This window comes from Stenella coeruleoalba (assembly GCF_951394435.1).
Source record: "Stenella coeruleoalba genome assembly, chromosome: 10".
Taxonomy (NCBI): Eukaryota; Metazoa; Chordata; class Mammalia; order Artiodactyla; family Delphinidae; genus Stenella; species Stenella coeruleoalba.
Genome location: NC_137156.1, coordinates 79807900 through 79827150, shown reverse-complemented (window position 1 = coordinate 79827150; position 19251 = coordinate 79807900). Strand labels below are relative to the sequence as shown.

The 19251-nt window shown below is 41.6% G+C and overlaps 1 protein-coding gene across 18 annotated transcripts in view; it reads left to right on the top strand.

Annotated features, from left to right (window-relative positions):
- ADAMTS9 (ADAM metallopeptidase with thrombospondin type 1 motif 9) overlaps positions 1–19251 on the top strand; it is an 813664-nt gene that overhangs the window by 656756 nt on the left and 137657 nt on the right. For 17 of the 18 annotated variants that reach the window (XR_013830124.1, XR_013830125.1, XR_013830126.1 and 14 more), the window contains 7 exons: positions 1315–1479; positions 4930–5049; positions 7651–7755; positions 7888–8055; positions 10046–10315; positions 15368–15529; positions 17673–17849. Coding sequence is in view for 2 of the 18 variants with exons in the window: in XM_079933633.1 (XP_079789759.1) it covers positions 1315–1479; positions 4930–5049; positions 7651–7755; positions 7888–8055; positions 10046–10315; positions 15368–15529; positions 17673–17849 (1167 nt within the window). In the remaining 16 variants the exon portion in view is untranslated. The remainder of the gene's footprint in view (positions 1–1314; positions 1480–4929; positions 5050–7650; positions 7756–7887; positions 8056–10045; positions 10316–15367; positions 15530–17672; positions 17850–19251) is intronic. The other variant, XR_013830134.1, reaches the window with a different exon arrangement.

Genomic DNA, 19251 nt, shown 5'->3' with positions numbered 1-19251 from the left:
AGGCTGAGTATTCCAGATGTATGCTTTGCTTGTCCCTTACCCGATGAAGCATAAGGCTAACCCTCCATTGTGTAGCATAGGTGGCCCGAGGACAGCAACTCGCTTTTATAGACAGAGTCAGTATTTCCTGGTGAGCTTCTCACCGAGCAAGTGCCTCCCTCCACCTTTCTTCAGGGGAGCAAGTGGCAGGGGAACAGAAATTGCCTTATTTATGGGCCAAGTCAGGAATGTGGCGAAAGAGGTATTTCCCTGCTACAGCTTCTGCATCCATTCCCTTATCTCATCCGTGCAAGTGCAATATTAACTGTTTACTTTCAACATTAAATAAAATCTGAATCGTAAAAGAATACTATTAACGCCTCTGAAATGGCAGACAAGTAACAGTGCATGTGGTTAACAGTGTCTGACTCCTGGACAAATTAACAGCAAACCTAGTTCTTATGTTCTATGTTAACTACGTGGCCTTAGCTTCAATTCTAGTATTTAGTAAAAAAAAAAAAAGAAGAAAGAAGGTATTGGGTTTAAGTTCTACTTAGATAGCTAATACTAGCTTAAGTAACAGACCTTTGCAAAAATACTTAATGAAATGGAAGTGGGAGATATGAAAGTATATATTCAGTATGATCCAACATTCCATAGCTAAAAAGACTGGGAAGAAAACAGCAAAATTTTAATAATAATTATCCCTAGGTAGGTAGTGAGATTTGGGGATGATTATAGTTTTCTCTTTTATGTCTTTCTGTATTTCTCAAGTTTTCTACAATGAAAGTAGATAATAATGATGATGTTATTTATTTATTTAGATTATATTTAAGACTCATTGAATGAGCATGTGCTAAGTACTTCACTTGGATTTTTCTTATTTAGTTTTCACAATTCCTGGCAGTAGGCATTATTGTGTTCCCCATTGTACCGATGAGAAAATTGAAGTACAGGGAGATCACTTAGTATCCACAGCTGATTAAAAAACAGTATTAGGATTAAAAACTAGGTTAGTCTGACTCGTAAATTCCCCACCCTTAACTCTTACGCTACCAAACCATGAATGCTGTTTTTCAGGATTTCACAGCATGATGCTGTGTTAAGTTTATTCTGTACTTGAAACTGTCCCAGAGCCTGGATAAATACAGAATGAATGAACGAATGAGTGAATGCGTGAAAAGCTTGAACCTTGATGTATTTACAAATTGCAACGACTGAGAGGAATTGCTGTGGGAAAAGAGAACACCTGGTCCTGTTAATCAATGACTAATCCCCGGGAACCACAGCACATTGTTCAGAAATGACCCTGACTGGCTGTACCTTTTATTACAGTGCTTGGTCACCTGCGGAAAAGGGCATAAGCACCGCCAGGTCTGGTGTCAGTTTGGCGAAGATCGATTAAACGATAGAATCTGTGACTCTGAGACCAAGCCAGCCTCCATGCAGACCTGTCAGCAGCCAGAATGTGCGTCCTGGCAGGCAGGTCCCTGGGGACAGGTATTTTGAATGATAAAGTTCTTAACTACATTCTTTCCTTCTTATCTGGAGCGGGCCTGCAGAGGGACGTTCCAGCGGCCGGGATTTAACCACCATGGCATGTGGCACGCACTGCACCTCCGTGGCGCCAAGTGATGGAAACTCTGCAACCATTTTGCCCCACTTCTGAGGGTTGCCGCTTGGCCTCCTGGAGCTGATTATTCCTTTTCCAGACCCACGTGCATGTCTTCGCCCTTGGGTTAAAACTGTAGCTTGAGCACACACGAATTTGAACAAATTCACAACAGATCTCGTGCCTGGCTGATGTTATCTACTAGCGTGCAGCTGTGGGTCTGTTACAGAATGTGATCCAGCGCCAGTGTCTTTGGCAGGAGGGTCTGGACTGGGATTTGGAAGGGATGTTTTGGCTCCCAGTGTCATGATTCCTACGTTCACCTCTCATAAATTATTCAGACTTTTCAAACAGAATTAATTAGATCAAAGGTTACAGGAATCATCTCTCTTTGAAAGAATCTTTTCCAAGCCCCCAGTGTAGGTTTCACAGTCATTTGAACTGTTCTTAAAGGAGAGAGTGAAAGTCTCCCTTGGGCTTGCATTTAAGAAGCCACTACTCTTGGAATTAAGTCTTTCCTAATATAGAAGCAAAAGCGTTCGGGTACTATTTAAGTAGCACTCCACGTTCCCAAGAGAAGCAAAGCAGCTGCTTGCTGTCACTTGTGTAATCTCTTTAAGAATGACTCTCCCTCCGCCCTGTCCAGCCACAGCCTCTTCCCTAGCTTACGTCTTCATTTCCAACATACGTGCAGTAAGTGAGAGCAGCGTTATTACTACACCCTTACAATTTCTACCGTTTACATTGGCACTCTTCCTCTTCATTACACAGCGTCCTTGGTCAGAAGGGTTGATCATGTTTGATCACACTTATTAAAGAGGGGGAGTCCACTCATGCCCCAGATCTTGCCTCCTTTTTGTCCATATCTGCTAGCTCTTGTAAATAATAGCAGAAGGAGAGCACAGCTCAGGGCCACTGTTAAGATTTGAATATAACAGCTTTTAGAACTAAAAGGCCTATTTTTTTTATGTGTGTTTATACCAGGTCAGTCCTAGCCAGAAATTTGTCCCTCCTTTGACTGAACATGCAATTCAGGGCAACAGACTTTCTTAAAATATTGAAGAATAACGCATGTTCATAAGAGAAGTTTTGCAAAAAGTAATTTAGCAAAAAGAAGAAAACCACACTCCTAGCTCTACACTGCAGAGTTAATACATTTATGATTGTCTCCTTATGTTTTAAAAACTAAAAATAGGATTGTATTTCATCAATTTTTTGTTAATTGAAGTAAAACTCACGAAACAAAATTAACCATTTTAAAGTGAACAAATCAGTGGCATTTAGTACATTCAGAATGTTGTACAACCACCACCTCTATCTAGTTCCAAAACATTTTTGTCACCCCAAAATACTCATTAAGCAGTTACTCCCCATTTCCCCTTCACCCCTGCAGCCAACAATCTGCTTTCCACCTCCACGGATTTACTTATTCTAAGTATTTCGTACAAATGGGATCATACAATACGTGACTGTTTGTGTCTCCAGCTTCTTTCACATAGCATGATGTTTTTAAGGTTCATCCATGTTGTAGCACACATATGTACCTCATTCCTTTTTGTGGCTGCATAATATTCCATGTATGGATATACCGTAATTTGTACATCCATTTATCCCTGTACAGACATTTGGGTTGTTTGCACCTTTTGGCTATTGTGCATAGTACTTAATTCTTCTATAAATGTTTGGTAGAATTCACCAGTGAAGCCATCTGGTCCTGGACTTTTCTTTATTAAGAAGTCTTTGATTACTGAGTCAATATTTTTACTTCTTATAGGTCTGTTCAAACTTTCTGTTTCTTTTTAAGTCACGTTTTGTGATTTTTTTGTGTTTCTGGATAATTAGTATGTGTTTGGAAATTTGTGTGTTTCATCTAGATTGTCTAACATGTTGGCATATAATTGTTCACCGTACTTTCATTATCCTTTTTTATTGCTGTAGAGTCAGCAGCCGTGCCCTTGCTTTCACTTCTGATTTTAGTTGTTTGCGTCTTCTCTCGTTCTAGTCAGTCTAGGTAAAGATTTATAAATTTTGTTGGTCTTTTTATAGAGCCAACTTCTAGTTTTGTTGATTCTGTTGTTTTTCTATTCTAGTCTTTTTTTTTTTTCCTTCTGCTAGTTTTGAGTTTAGTTTGTTCTTTTTCTAGTTCCTTAAGGGGTAAGGTTAGGTTATTGATTTGAGATCTTTTTTTTTAATAATATACGTGTTTACAGACAAATTTCCCTCTGAGCACTGCTTTTGCTGCATCTTTATATTTATTAAAGCGTAAATTTTATGTTTTATTTTTGATTACATTCATCTGAAAGTACTTTCTAATTTCCTTTGTGATTTCCTCTTTGATCCACTGGTTATTTAAGCCTCTGTTGTTTTATTTGCACATATGTGTGAATCTTTCAGTTTTCCTCCTGTTATTTCTTTCTACTTGTGGCCAGAGATGATACTTTGTGGGATTTCAGGGTTTTAAAATTTATTAAGACTTGTTTTGTGGCCTAATATATGGTCTGTACTGGAGAATGTTCCATGTGCATTTGAGAGGAACGTGTAATATGGCAGGGGGGCAATAAGCAAAACTATCTCAACACTTTCCTACTGAAATTTGTCAGTAAGCACTCACCTAGTTGCTTTAAGTGTTTGATTAGCTTCCAGAGTTAAAAAAAAAAAAAAAAGATTCTGCCATTTTTTGCCAGCTTAACCGTTGCTTCAGTGGAGGGATCAAGTCTTGGAGCTTCCTGAACTGCCATTTCCATGACATCACTCCCTCTACTTATTGTTTCTTAGATGCTTTTTAAGTCTAACAGTTAGGCTCAGTGGCTACATTTTCCTTATGATCTGTTTGCCATGGTGCATTTAATTGACTTTTGGTTCTTGCCTAGTTAAGTGGTTTCTAATATTTTGCCTTTTATAAATAATATTGCAAAGACCATTCTTATACAGAAATATTCATGTAACTCTGATAATTGCTTTAGGAAAATTTTCCAGAAGTCAAATAACTATATAAAGTACCTACTTTAGCCACAGCATTCTGCTAGGTAGAGTGTGAAAGATGTAAAAATGATTGAAATGTACTCCCCTCCTTCCAGGGGTTCACAGTCAAGGAACTAAACTCCTACAAACATAATTCCAATGGGAGGCAGAAATAATTCCATGTAATATCTTGATAATCGATTAGTATAATTTGTACAGAGTAGGATTACCTGCTTTTACGTAATATCTTTGAGTGCCAGCCCTCTGGCCCACTATGATGGAAATATTTTTTCTCTTGTAGAATGTTATAGGTAAAGTTAGGGAAAGAGAACATTGGCTAGATTGTATATCCTTTCTGTTTTATTTCTTTCCCCCAGTGCAGTGTCACTTGTGGACAGGGATACCAGCTAAGAGCAGTGAAATGCATCATTGGGACATACATGTCAGTGGTGGATGACAATGACTGCAATGCAGCAACTAGACCAACTGATACCCAGGTAAATTTCCTTTGCCAAAATCAGTTATTGGCTTTGGGCACTGATGCCAAAACTTCCCAGGAGCTCAGTCAAAACTGAAGTCCTTTCATAGTTAAGTATGTAGGTAGAGGAAACAGTAGACTAAATTGTTCTGGATTTACTTATTTGTTACATTCTGGATCAAATATTTTGATGTACCAGTTTTGTTCTCTGCTTATTGGAATTGTATGTAGGCTTGATTCTGATTCTTATTGGGTGGCAGAGTTTGACTCTTTGGGCTGGTTTTCTTGAACTCAGATTTTTTTAATGATTTCAATGTAGGGTTTGGCAAATAGTATCATATGTTCAGGCTGCATGTGCTGGAGCTGGCTTGTTCTAGCTCACAAGCGATGGTTGGTAAATTTTCAGAAATTTTGCAAGCTGGTTGTTAAATTCAGTCATTATTAAAAATTGAAAATAAAAACCTATAAATAAATAGATGATATTAAAAATTAAGTTGAGAAATACTCACTTTTCCCTTTCTAATTATTTTCCTGTAGTTCACTCTCATTTACATTACATTTGTACATATTTGCATGGTGGAAATACTGTGCAGTGGTGAGCACATCCCTTTTTAACTCTGTGTTCATTGATATCAAGTTGGTAGCTTGAAATTGGCCATGGTGAGAGTACTTACACCACAGAAATCAGTAGATGCTGTAATTCAGAGTTTAATTGATTGTTGTATTGATTGTTTAGACTCAAAAAAGTGAGGGAACAAATGTTAATAATGCAGACTAAACTTTTAAAAGTCTTGTGTCTGCAGCTGTTATGTTGTAAACAGCATAAAAAAATAAGGAAATATTTTTCTGGTACTTGAAAATTATTTGCTGGTTCAGCACAGAAATTGTTCATGTCATTGGGTGAGTGAGCGAAGTTCTGACATACATCTTCATTGTTTCTCTTTCACGATACTCTTAAATGTAAACAAAATATCAACTGACATTCATGTCAGAACTACACTTGTCCAGCAACGACAACCATCGCTCAGGCACAGATTCAAGAGTTCAGCAAAAACAACAAACGTGTTCTGTAAGAATCAATGGCTCTATGAAATTTAAATTAAAGAATTGTATATTTTATTGTTATTTGTAAATTTTATGCTACACATTCTCTATATCAGAAAAACTTATAATAAACAAGCATATATATACATGCACAGGTGCATGTAATATGTGTGTATGTATATATGTATATACACATACATATCTGTACACACGCATAAGCACGCCTTGTTTCTCGAGAGAGCTAGTTGGTAATCATTCACCAGCACACTATTCCATGTAGACCTTGATTTTGGCATCATTTGTGTGAGGAGAATATGTAAAGAGAAGACTGGGGTTTGCAGATCAGCTTTGCTAATTGCAGAAGACAGGATTTGAACCCAGACTACACCCAGAAGTTATGCTCTGAGGCCCCATCTGGCCACTGTACTGCCTCGGCTCTGAGTGCCCTCAGTCTGCTACTTGGCAACATGTGTTGTTGATGGATGCAGAGTCTCAAGAAAGGAAATGAATATGGCAGTGTTGTTCATGCTGTCATTGCTGATCAGTTAACGAAACACCGCTTGTGACTTGTGTCATCTTTATTTTTTTTATTGAAATGTTCCAACCCACTGCATGATAAATGCCTGGGAAGTAGCTGCGACATCTAAACACGCAGAAAGTAAGGTCTTAGCGACTCCCTTAGAGATTCACAACATACGTTTCTAAGTTATTCAGTAATATCCATGGACTGACTATAGGGCAGCTCTTGCAGCTGCAGCATGTGAATAAATTTTTCACTGTGCGACAAGTTCCCTGTGCCATTCTTTGGACCGAGGCAGAGGAATAGGCAAGGTCTGAACCAAATAACAGAATTTCCTGTTCAGTTGGTAAACTTCCTAAAGTCACTTCAGCACTGAGCCTCCAGCACTTTGCACTGTGCCCGGGCATCCTAGGCATTTAATGGGTATATATTTAATCCAAGAACATTTGATAACCACTGAGGCTGGGAATGATTGTGAACAGGTGTGTACTTCCGATTTCCCATTTGGAAATCTGGGAATATTACCTACGCATGGATAACCTCCGTCCATCATAGGAATTGCCTCTGAGTGATTGAGGGGTGTGATATAAATTCTAGGCTTTGTGATATTGAATACACCTCTTGTATCTAGAGTTGACCTTCTTCGGGGCCTCAGGAACTATCTGCGGGTACACTCAGAAAGCAAGTTCATGGTTAGCAAAATCTGATTAAGAAGTGAATTGAAATGTAGAAGCAGAAATTGGCCTGCAGAATGTTTCAAAACATTAACAGTTAATCATGTTAAAAGGGTATGCTGCTCTTTGCTAAATTGTGTGTCATTTTACAATATCTTCTTCACACAAACAGGTAAATAAATGTGGTTTTGTATTAAGGCACCTACAAAGGGACTCAGATTATATCCCATTTCACAGTTGAATTTGTAGTTGGGGCTGAGAGGTGTCACGTGACTTGCCCCACATCACCCAGAAGTCTGAGATCTTAGAATTCTTTGTCCTTATATTTGTATACGCCATGACTGAAAGGTAACTTTGGCTTTTTCTTCCCGTCCGCGTCTAGGACTGTGAATTACCATCTTGTCACCCTCCCCCCGCTGCCCCGGAAGCAAGGAGAAGCACACACAGTGCTCCAAGGACCCAGTGGCGATTTGGGTCTTGGACGCCAGTAAGAACGGAAGAAGTAGAGAGGGTGGGAGGGAAGGCAGACGTTCTCTGACACGACTTGAGAAAGTAGGTTTCTATCCAGTGAGTGACTGTTTCGGATAACATTTCTGCATTGTTTTCTTCCAACACCCAGTGCTCAGCCACTTGTGGAAAAGGTACCCGGATGAGATATGTCAGCTGTCGGGACGAGGATGGCTCTGTGGCTGACGAGAGTGCCTGTGCAACCCTCCCTAGACCAGTGGCAAAGGAGGAATGTTCTGTGACCCCCTGTGGGCGGTGGAAGGCTCTGGACTGGAACCCGGTAAGCAAGTGAATTCTTTGGAATTGGGAGAGGGCTGGGGGAGCTGTAAGGAGGATGACTAGTCGTGGGTCCCCAAGGTCAGCGGGCACTGTTTTAGAATTGGACTTGGTTGTGAGATATTCTTCTCCGCGTATGTGCAGCTGGTATGAATCTTAGCCAGATGTGCAAGAAATGCACATTTTTTAAAAATGTGTAAATCAACTTACAACCCCTTAAGCCCACATCCTGTTGGGCTGGTTGGAAAATGCAGTCTTAACTGAGCCAAGTCACATTAGAATGTAGTAGGCTTGTGGAGTACCAGAAGTAGCAGGGAGAAGTGGGGGGAGTAAGGGCAGGGCCTCAACTTGCATCTGGGTGCCTCCTGCATCCCGTGGTCCCTTCAAGTCCTGTGCCTCTGGCTTCCCTGCCGAGAGAGAGAAGTAGGAACCCTCAGGCGATGCTGGGGACCCAGCCTCCTGTGCACACAAGGAACCACCTGTGGACTTTTATAAAAGTAGAAAAAAAAAAAAAAAGTAGAAAAACCTTTGTGTTCAGGTAACTCCTGCTTTCTGCCTTGCAAAAGCTCCCAAGTCCAGGAAATACAGAGCTTAGGCCAGGTGAAGAGAATGGAGATGAATATCTCAATAAATACCATAATACATATATGAAATGTGAGAGCTGGATTCAGAGAGAGCTGTGTAAAAATCCAGACATTGACATTAACTGGCTGCATGACCTTGAGCAGTCTGGTGTTAGTCCTTGAACCTCAGTTTCTTCTGCTCTTAAAATAGGCCAAAAAGAATATCTACCTTATAAGGCTGTTGTAAGGATTATTTGAGATTCTATCTGTTAAACGCTTAGAACAAAGAAGGTGCTCAGTAAATGGTAGATAATCTCACTCTCACGCCCTGAGCTTCCAAACGTACACAGGTACATCTATCAGATCCATCTGTCTACTCACCAGGTATTTAGAAAGAGCAGTGACTGACAAATAAGAAAGTCCTTGCCTTTATGAAGATCATTCCAATGGCAATTCCAGTCAATGAGCAAATAAAGGTATAAATATACGATATAGCACCAGATACTGATACATACCAGAAAAAAGGTCAAACACAGTAATGGCAGAGAGAAAGGGGTGATGTGCTTTTTAGACAAGGTGGTCAGAAAAGGCCTCACATTGCATTGAGCAGGGCTTGCATGGAGTGAAGCAGTGAACCACATGGATATCCGTGTTGTACAGCAGAAAGTAGAGCAGCTGCAAAGACCCTCAGACGGGGGTGTTCTTGGCCTGCTCAGAAAGCATCCATAAGGCCCGTGGGGCTGGAGTGCAGTGTGGAGAGTGATAAGAGATGTGTCAAAAAGGTAGCCAGGGCTTCCCTGGTGGCGCAGTGGTTGAGAGTCCGCCTGCCGATGCAGGGGACGCGGGTTCGTGCCCCAGTCCGGGAAGATCCCACATGCCGCAGAGCGGCTGAGTCCATGAGCCATGGCCGCTGAGCCTGCGCATCTGGAGCCTGTGCTCCGCAACGGGAGAGGCCACAACAGTGAGAGGCCCGCGTACTGCAAAAAAAAAAAAAAAAAAAAAAAAAAGGTAGCCAGTGGCCACATCATGAAGGGCCTACTAGGTCAAGGTAAGGACTGTGGACATTATTCACAGTGAATTGGGAAGTCACTAGGTGAATGACATGATCTGACTATAGTTTGCAAGGGTCATGGTTTATGATATGTGGATAACAGGCTTGGGTTGGGAGGAAGGTGTCAAGATTACAAACAAGAGCCCAGCTGAAAGGCCACTGCAGTAGTCCTGGCAAGGGAAGGCAGTGGCCTGGACTAGGGAGGTGATGGCAGAGGTGGTGGGAAGTGGCTGATGGGGATGTATTTGGCATACTGGGCCGACAGGGCTTCTCCATGAAAATGACCATGAGGTGGGAAGAAAAGAGACGGGGAGATGCCAGGGTTCTGGGCCTGAGTGACTGGCTGAACCACCCTTTCTCTTTCTGAACGTCCAATGTAGTGCTCCGTGACGTGTGGGCAAGGGAGGACCACCCGGCAAGTGGTCTGTGTCAACTACAGTGACCACGTGATCGATCAAATCGAGTGTGACCCGGATTATATCCCAGAAACCGACCAGGACTGTGCCATGTCACCATGCCCTCAGCGGACCCCAGACAGTGGCCTCGCTCAGCACCCTTTCCAAAACGAGGGTTATCGCCCCAGGAGCGTCAGCCCTAGCCGCACCCACGTGCTCGGAGGAAACCAGTGGAGGACTGGCCCCTGGGGAGCAGTGAGTATTCCCTGAAGCCTTTGCGAATTTGCTTTCTTCTCTTTCATTTGATGTAGTGCTTGGAGGGAAACAAACTAGAAACACCTCTGGAGCATATTAATGTCAGAAGGGATTGACACTGTGCATTTTCATTGGTTGAGGTTAATTGCAGTCCCAGAAGAGGTGTCACTTGAGACAGTCTGCCCGCACCTCTAAGCTACCTTAACTGGGTGGAGGGGAGGGGGTGTCACTGCTGGATGATTTGATCAGACAGCTTCCTGGAAGGTAATGTGAAGATGCGATGATTGATCCTGGAGATGGCAGGCAGCTGTTACCTGAAGGAAAATTAAAAGGGCAGAAGAACTTTTCTGAAAGGGAGTTTTTAATGAAAGTCATTTTCCTTCTTGCTGTCTTCCAGATGAGTGTAGTCTTGAAGTGTCACACTTGCTATGCTATTTGTAGTAGTAGGTCATTGTCTTGGATTAGGAGAGAAGGAGTGGGCCGGGTAAAATCTGTGCTTAGAGGGAAAATTCCATACCTGAATGGTTATCAGCACAGGCTTTAAGGAAAGATGCCTCTGTCGGATCCAAGGACTTGTACTTTCAGATTTTGGTGTCTTTGGCAGGTCCCCTCTCCTCTTTGAGCCTGTTTCCTCATCTGTAAAACAAAGTTAACAGTAACTCCAACTTTCTTGGCTTGTCGTAAGAATTAAATACAACAATGCAAATAAAGTGTTTTTCACTCTGCCCACCATCGTGACAATTTAATAAATGTCGACGATTATTTTTATTGTTACCATTATCTTTGTCCTTCAAATTAGGAAGACCTTGACAAATAATATTTAGCTAGCATTCAAAGGAAAAATATGCTCTCGAAAGTTTCAGAATTTTTGTTGAATAATTTTCCAAAAAATAATTTTATTGTGGAATACTGGACATGTCTAAAGGAACTTCAGGAGGGGTAAGGTAGCAAGAGACCCTGGGGAGGTATGGGGAGTTTGGTGTTTATTAATCACTCACGAAGTCTTTTTAATTGTTTACTATTCATTTCCTTCTAGTACTGCTAATTGTGTTTAATTATTTCTGGACTAAAAAGCATTAGAAGGAACCTGTCGGTTTCCCACCATGGTTATGTTTCAATAAATTAGGTTTACTTTCCTGTGAATGCAGATAGCCACTGAGTGTTTTCACACACTGCACCTGTTGGTTGTAAGCAGAACATCTGCCTGGGACCTTCACCACCTCATTCTCCTCCCTTACTTCCCACTTTGAGGCTTCCTTTGCCTGGGTTAGAAGAAATTTGGGTTCTGAGAAATTAAAGGGTGATCAAGAGAGGTCATCACTGAGTGTCCCATGATTTTTCCAGTGGAAAAAATTCACAACTCAAACATGTCTCTTCTAATGATAACACTAGAACTTAAAAAAAAAAAAAAGGGCACTGAAAGCTATTCTTGTTTAGGACTACATTTGTGGATAATGCATTCCTTTAAGATTGAATGATTCTGCCCTTGGGCAGAGTTCCCAATTAGGGAGGATTAGGTAACCTTTTTGCAGCAGTGGGCAATACCATTCTTCTCATTGTGCCTGTTTTTTGTTTGGGGATTTTTTTTTTTTTTCTAAGTTAAGTGAGGCTGAAGGTGGACAATGTGATTTTTCAGCTGTAGGCTGACGTGCCTGACTTACTTCCAGGAGAGTGTGGCATGTGTATACATCTCTGTGTGGTTCGGGATGCATGGTTCTTCCTGCCTGCCAGAGCAGGAAAGGCAGCAAAGCATCACGAACACTGGAGAAGGGGAATCTAACGTTTCCAGTAGTTTCTGGAATCAGAACCTCATTTTACAGTATGTTTTTGCGTAAACCTGAACCTTCTGTAAGTTTTTTGGTGTGTTACCAACTAGGGGTCTCTGGTTGCAAGCAAAAGAAAAGGCATTGATTCCTTCAAGGGAAAGCAAAACAAACAATACTGTTCATTTAGCCCCAGTAGAGACTGGGACCAGAACATCTTCAGGGATCTAGCTAGGGGTTGGCAAATTTTTTCTGCAAAGGGCCAAGTAATAAATATTTTCAGCTATGTGGACCATGCAGTCTCTGTTGCAGCTAACCAGCTCTGCTGTCTTAGCACAAAAGCGGGCATAGACAATATGTAAACACATGGAAATGGCTGTGTTTCCATAACACTTTAGTTATAAAAACAGCTTGCAGGCCAGATTTGGCCCCCAGGCCAAATGCCAATCTCTGATCTCTAGATGCAACAGTATCTACAGTATAATTTCCTTTTTTTTTTTTTTTTTTTTTTGCGGTACGCGGGCCTCTCACTGTCGCGGCCTCTCCCGTTGCGGAGCACAGGCTCCGGACGCGCAGGCTCAGAGGCCATGGCTCACGGGCCCAGCCGCTCCGCGGCATGTGGGATCTTCCCGGACCGGGGCACGAATCCGTGTCCCCTGCATCAGCAGGTGGACTCTCAACCACTGCACCACCAGGGAAGCCCCAGTATAATACATTTCTTTAAGGAGTTTCTGTCTTAATGAACCCTTTTCAACTCTGAACCACCCTTGAGTTGCTCTGCTCATGATTCAAATTCCCAGGAAAGGCTGATTGGCAGCCCGTTCCTCTTACTCCTTGATCAGGGAAATGTAGAGCATCTTAAAACACAGTGCCACTAAGATGACATCCATTGGCGGAGAAATGATTCCTTAAAGGAAAATTGGGCTGCCAGGTGTTAAGGGGAAGTATAGTAGGCAGATAAAAATACCAGATGTCCATCATCTCTTGCTTCCCTAGTGGCCATTCTCTCTTGTTCAGTGTGGATGATAGGTACAGGGTTTACCTGGGAAAATATGTCATCTAAAGAGGACAGGAAAATTGTTAACAAAATAAGTCCAGAGTGAAATTCTGCAACATGAGAATGGAACTAAGAATCCCTGTTAATCAAAAAATGGCAAAATTGGACCTGGAGAAAGATGATGTACAATACTTCACCTGTGTATGGGAGTATAAAGACCCAGGCCGATGCTGGGTTCAGAACTGTGCAAGCACAAGTTCTAGACTATATGGCGCAATTGCTTGGCCCCCAGCTGAGCGCTCTATCTGTTTGGTCAGATTCTCAATAGGAAGCATCTGACTGGTCACTGGGCAGCCAGTAGATTAGTTGACCTTGGATTTGTTGTCCTTCCTTGCTCCACTCAGCCATATTGAAGGGAGGGTAGCATGTGGTTTATGGAACTTTGCTTCTAGAAACTCTAATTGGATCAGGCAGTAGATCCTGTGACTAGCACTATAGGATCTAATAGGGATACAAGTATGACATTGATCCCCTCTGAAGGAGCTTACCATTTTATTGGGACAATAACACAGGTGACATAATAAACAATACAAGATTTTATTATCAAAGGAAAAATTCAAGGGCCAAAATATATATATTCCAAATCTGTTAACAATATGGAAGGTCCTTCCTAATGTTTTAAATTCTGGTCCCCAAACAAAGCTGATTAAAATAATAGTTCTCTGTGTTTCTCACATAATAAGCTGTTTAAAAGTAGAAAACAAATATTTTTAAGTTTCAAGTGAGTATATCAGAACCCTCAGAGAATAGAGGTAGGATTTTTGTAAATCAAACATTACCGGGCTTCTCTGGTGGCGCAGTGGTTGAGAGTCCGCCTGCCTATGCAGGGGACACGGGTTCGTGCCCCGGTCCGGGAAGATCCCACATGCCGCGGAGCGGCTGGGCCCGTGAGCTGTGGCCGCTGAGCCTGCGCGTCCGGAGCCTGTGCTCCGCAACGGGAGAGGCCACAACAGTGAGAGGCCTGCGTACCGCAAAAAAAAAAAAAAAAAAAAACAACAACAAAAAAAACACCTAAATATTTGCTCAGACAGAATTCATAAATCTGTTTTCCTGCTCTACATTTGAAAATTAAACTCAGTATTTTTGAAAATCATTTATAATTTGTCCAGCATAGGCAGGGAAATTGAACTGAAGTCCAGTACAATAAGCAAAAAATAAACATTTTCACATCTTTATATGGAAGAAGCCAACCAGCAAGGAGCAGTATTTATGGGTATTTTGAAATAACACTGGTTTGAGCTGGGGTTTGATAGCACAAATCAGCCATTGGAACCCGGAACTCAAAACAATGTTGCAGATGCAGTGGGAGACTTGATAATTCCTGAGAATTGGATTGCTTGGAGGAATAGATGGTTGTTTTACAAGCAAACAGATTGTACAAGTTAAGGGTCAGAGTGAAGGAGACTAGCAAACACATCGGGTTTCAAAAGATAAGGAAATTATGGAAAGAAAAAAACACTCAAGATGTAGATAAGTAAGAGAGCTATGAGAAGCTTGTGTGGGAAATTAGCTGAAGGGTGAACATAATTCTATGACAACCGTGAAAGGGAGTAAGCAGTAGGCTCGTGCACCTGAAGAGAGGTCTGTCAATATGGAATTCAGGTTCACTGGGGAATAAAAATAAAGAAGGAAAACAAATCTTGCTACCATTAGCCTCTGAAGTAGAGGCTTTTGCCAAGGGAGAGACAGAAACATTACCTGCAAGGAAATGATATGTAAGTGACATTCCGTGATGCTTTCCTTGAGTAATTGAAGGAGTTAGTACAGAAGCTTAATTTCAACAACTGGCAATTCCTGAATCATGTGATTTGACCCCGGTGTTGAAAGGGAAGTTAAATGTTGTTTCTAAATAAGCGCTTGCAGTTTTGCAAAGAAGAGAATTTCCCAGTAGACTGTGGTGTCAGTCAGCACGTCTGTACCTCTCAAAGATGCAAAGGACAGCTTTGGAAATCCCAAGACATGATCACTTATTAGGCATTGATGAAACACCTGCTGAGACCTAACCTGCTCAAGGGGGAAGCCGTTTTTCTGCCCTCCAGGTGTTGCTAAGACGTGAACTTTAAACAGCCCCACGGAAGGGAGGTTCTCAGGATTGCTTTCTGTCCATTGTGGATGACTTGAGAATGGTTTCTGCCACATTTGTCTCTGACCCTTCAACCAGCTGCTTTTTGTGTCCCTGAGATGGAGATCGAGGTAGGGATTAACCTGTTGACTGATGTCTGCTGTGTTCAGTGTTCCAGTACCTGTGCTGGTGGGTCCCAGCGGCGTGTTGTTGTGTGTCAGGATGAAAATGGATACACCGCCAACGACTGCGTGGAAAGAATCAAACCCGATGAGCAGAGATCCTGCGAATCTGGCCCTTGCCCTCAGTGGGCTTATGGCAGCTGGGGAGAGGTGAGAGCAAACTCCACTTATACATCCTTTGGGAAAAAACAAACACCAAACAGCGTTATTGTTCATAGTTTATTTGAAGAAAAGAACTAGCTCTAGTTAAAGCTTCTTGATTTCAGGTTAACTAGGAGAACAGTCTTAATTCTGGACCATTTTAAAAGTGCATTTATTACCAAGTAGAGACAGCTTGACTACATAGGAGAGAAAAGTTAGGAAAGAATGCAGATTAATGCTACTTTAAATTGTTAACCTCTGCTGATTAAAACATGGGTGCTTTTAAAGTGATTGAAAATGTGTGTTAAATCAGTGATTGGAAACTTTGCCATCTTCTTCATAGTCTTGGGGTGTTTGTGATGCACCCTTGTTCCCATGGCATCGTGTCTCCTAATATTTCAAATCCCTGATGAACCAGAATGAATAGGAGCTGTTATTCCTATCAAAGGTGATGCATTTTAATTGTAGAAATGAATAATTAGCTGTGTAGTCTCAAATAATAAAATTCTTCAGCTGTTACCTTTTAAGAATTGCCTGCTATGACCGATGAAAGGCAATAGAATATTTGGAGCAGACAAAACTGGGTCCCATTCCCAGGCCTGGCTCTTACAAGCTTTGTGGCTTTAACAGATAATACAACTTTGCCAAATGTCTGTATTCTCGTCTGTAAATGGGAATAATAATGGCACTCACTTGACAGTGTTCACATCTATGATATGAGATAGTGCGTGTCAAAAGCCTAGCCCATAGCCTTCAATCACAGTTAACTGCTTTTATAATAATGATAATCAGTATTATTACTCCCAATAATACTGCTTATCATTAGCATTACTATTATTATCGAATGGGGTTTTGAGCCACTATCATGTGTAGGACTTAGATGCTTATTGTTTTGTATTTAATTAACAAAGAATATATCTCTCTACTCTTGAATCCACAGGGAGAACCCATATTTAGAGTTTGTTGAGTTGTTCTGTCTTGACTGTAAAATTTATAAAATAACACACGAGGATTAACATCGTGGAGACTCCCCCCACCCCGCCAAGAGGGGAACAAAGACACATGAGATGGACGGGCATGTTTGTCCACACCCCTGGCTAAACGAAATCACGTGTCCACATCTCATGCTTTCATCCACGTAACCTAGTAGTCATAGGCACTCATAACGGAGAGTTTGTTAACTTTCGGTGATAATACGTCATTCTGGAGGGCTTTGCTGAAAGGCCGGAAGGGGAAGTCAGGTTTGGAGACGTGTGTATTGTGGGTTTCCCAAAACTCCTCGTAAAGTTCTGTCCCGTGGGGCCTGTGCTTAAGCTTCTGTAATTGGATAGAAGCCAGGAGAGTACACGCATTTGCTGGGATGCTGGCTGTCAGCACGGACCAGATCATTCCAAATTCTGTGGGAGATCTGGCCTTGACACAGCAGGGGAACAGTCAGTGTTCCTGGATGTGAGCACAGCGGTACTGTCCAAGAAATACAACTTGTTCCTGCCTCAGAAGTGTGGGTCTAGCCAACAGTCAGAACCTTATCCAATGTTCCCACCACACTGTTTACTCATCCTAGGGGAAAGCCATCATTATCCTCAGATTCAGAGATAACATAAAATATTTGAACGTCAGAAAGGTCTATGGAGACTAGAGTCACAGAATAGACAAAGGTTGGTGACAACTTCTTAGAGGTTGCCCGAAAATAAAACCAGCTAAGTCATTATTTCCTTTATTTGGTCCTGAGTAGTTTTTAGATTTTTGTTTCTTTGATTTTGGGTTTTGAATACCTCAAAAAAAGGCTGTAGTCTTATCCTAGACACCTGCTGTTGAATTGACTTTGATCAAGTGAAACTCTCTTAAGCTCAGTTGCCCCATATATAAAATGCGGCAAATAATTACACTCTCCTCTTGATGAGATAATATATATAAAAGCACTTAGTGCAGATGAAGAGCTAATGCTCAATAAACAATACCTACCATGAAAGTAGAGGGCTCCGGTCTGCTGCGTATATTACTTTTGGTAACTCAGCTTCATTCTGCCTACAGACTTACCTTGCCTGATGCTGTAATAGAGTCTGGCTAAGACGTTTCTCTTACAGGAGAAGAAAATTTGCCACTGGCTCTTCAGGCAAAATAACTGCAGCCTTCCTTTTTCTTCTTCCAGTGTACTAAGCTGTGCGGTGGAGGCTTGCGGACAAGACTGGTGGTCTGTCAGCGGCCCAGCGGGGAACGGTTTCTAGATCTGAGCTGTGAAATTCTTGACAAGCCGCCAGATCGAGAGCAATGTAACACACATGCTTGTCCTCAAGACGCTGCATGGAGTACTGGCCCTTGGAGTTCGGTACGGCCCTAACTATTCATGTTTGTTAAGCAAAATATGTAACTAACATGCCCAATTCCAGGGTGTTCTGGGTCACTCCTTTGGGACAGATAATTATCCTCCTCACAAGGGCATCCCTGAAACTGTGCTATACACAGTCTGCTATTTTCTTCATATTGACATACAACAGAATTAATTAATTTTTTTTATGAGATTGCCAAAGTGACTTTACAGGTGACTTGTACCTCAAACAGGCCTTTGCCAATGCCCAGAAGTAGCATCCTTTCCTATAACTAGACTATATATATTTGTGTGTGTGTGTGTGTGTGTGTGTGTTTTTTAAGAAACTAAATAACTCCGTGCCGTTATTAAGCTCCAAAGTGATTTAACCAGACAACTCAAAAGCAGATATTCTTTCCTTTACTAAGCTGGTAGTTTTGACTTTGGTGGGAAGATACCTGCTTATTGAGGCCAAAGCAATTTTTGATTCAGAGACTCTACCTTGCCTCTCTGTGACTCGGGTACAGCTCTCAACACAATCACCAAAAAGCTTGTGCCCACAAAATTGACTGAAACCATTTGGAAAATTCAAAAGACCAAAAGTGGACTCAGTGACCTGATGCCATTCAAGGCATCTGAAATGTTCTCTCTTCTATCAAGACAGAAAGCCTGTTTGAGACCATTTTTTTCTTTGGTCCTAGGCTTCCTTTGTGATCTACTTTTAAATGACATTGTGAGACAGATTCGCCATTGTAAATACTATGCAAACTTCTGGGGCAGCTCTTGGCAAACAGAAGGATAGGCTATGTCCAAACGAGACTGTGGCTAAATTGTGCCATAGGTTATGGAGTCATTAGGGCTGTTTCATGTAAATAGAGTAAACATTCCTGTGAATACATTCATTGCACTGAAGCTGAATTAATATTATATTAAGTCATATCCAAAAGCCTTTTTTATTCCATAGGGTTCTGAGGAAAAGTCTTAACCATTCCTAAGACCAACTAAAGAGCAGATGAACTGACCTGACATGGCTAATACCTGTTGACACTTTTAAGAGTCAAGGGTTTCAGTGTCGGAGATTGTGTCTGCAGGTAGAACTCTAGCTGTATAACTACTGTACTTTGTCTTAAGTAGAAATCTAGAAGAATTTAGAGCGTTATCTCAACTGGTACTATTCAGCTGGGCTCTAAGGATTTTGTTCAAGGGCATTTCAGATGTATTGTTCACCCAGAGTATTTTGTCGGTAATACTGGCACTCTCCCAAAATGAACATTTTGAAAAAGATCAGAAATAACCTTAAAATGTCAAGAACATCTTCTGACATTCCAGCTTCCCTAAGTCACCTATTACATATTATTTTTCATGAAATTTTCCCTCTTGAGCCCATTGTATTTTCACCCCTTTTCACTCAGCCAGCACTAAT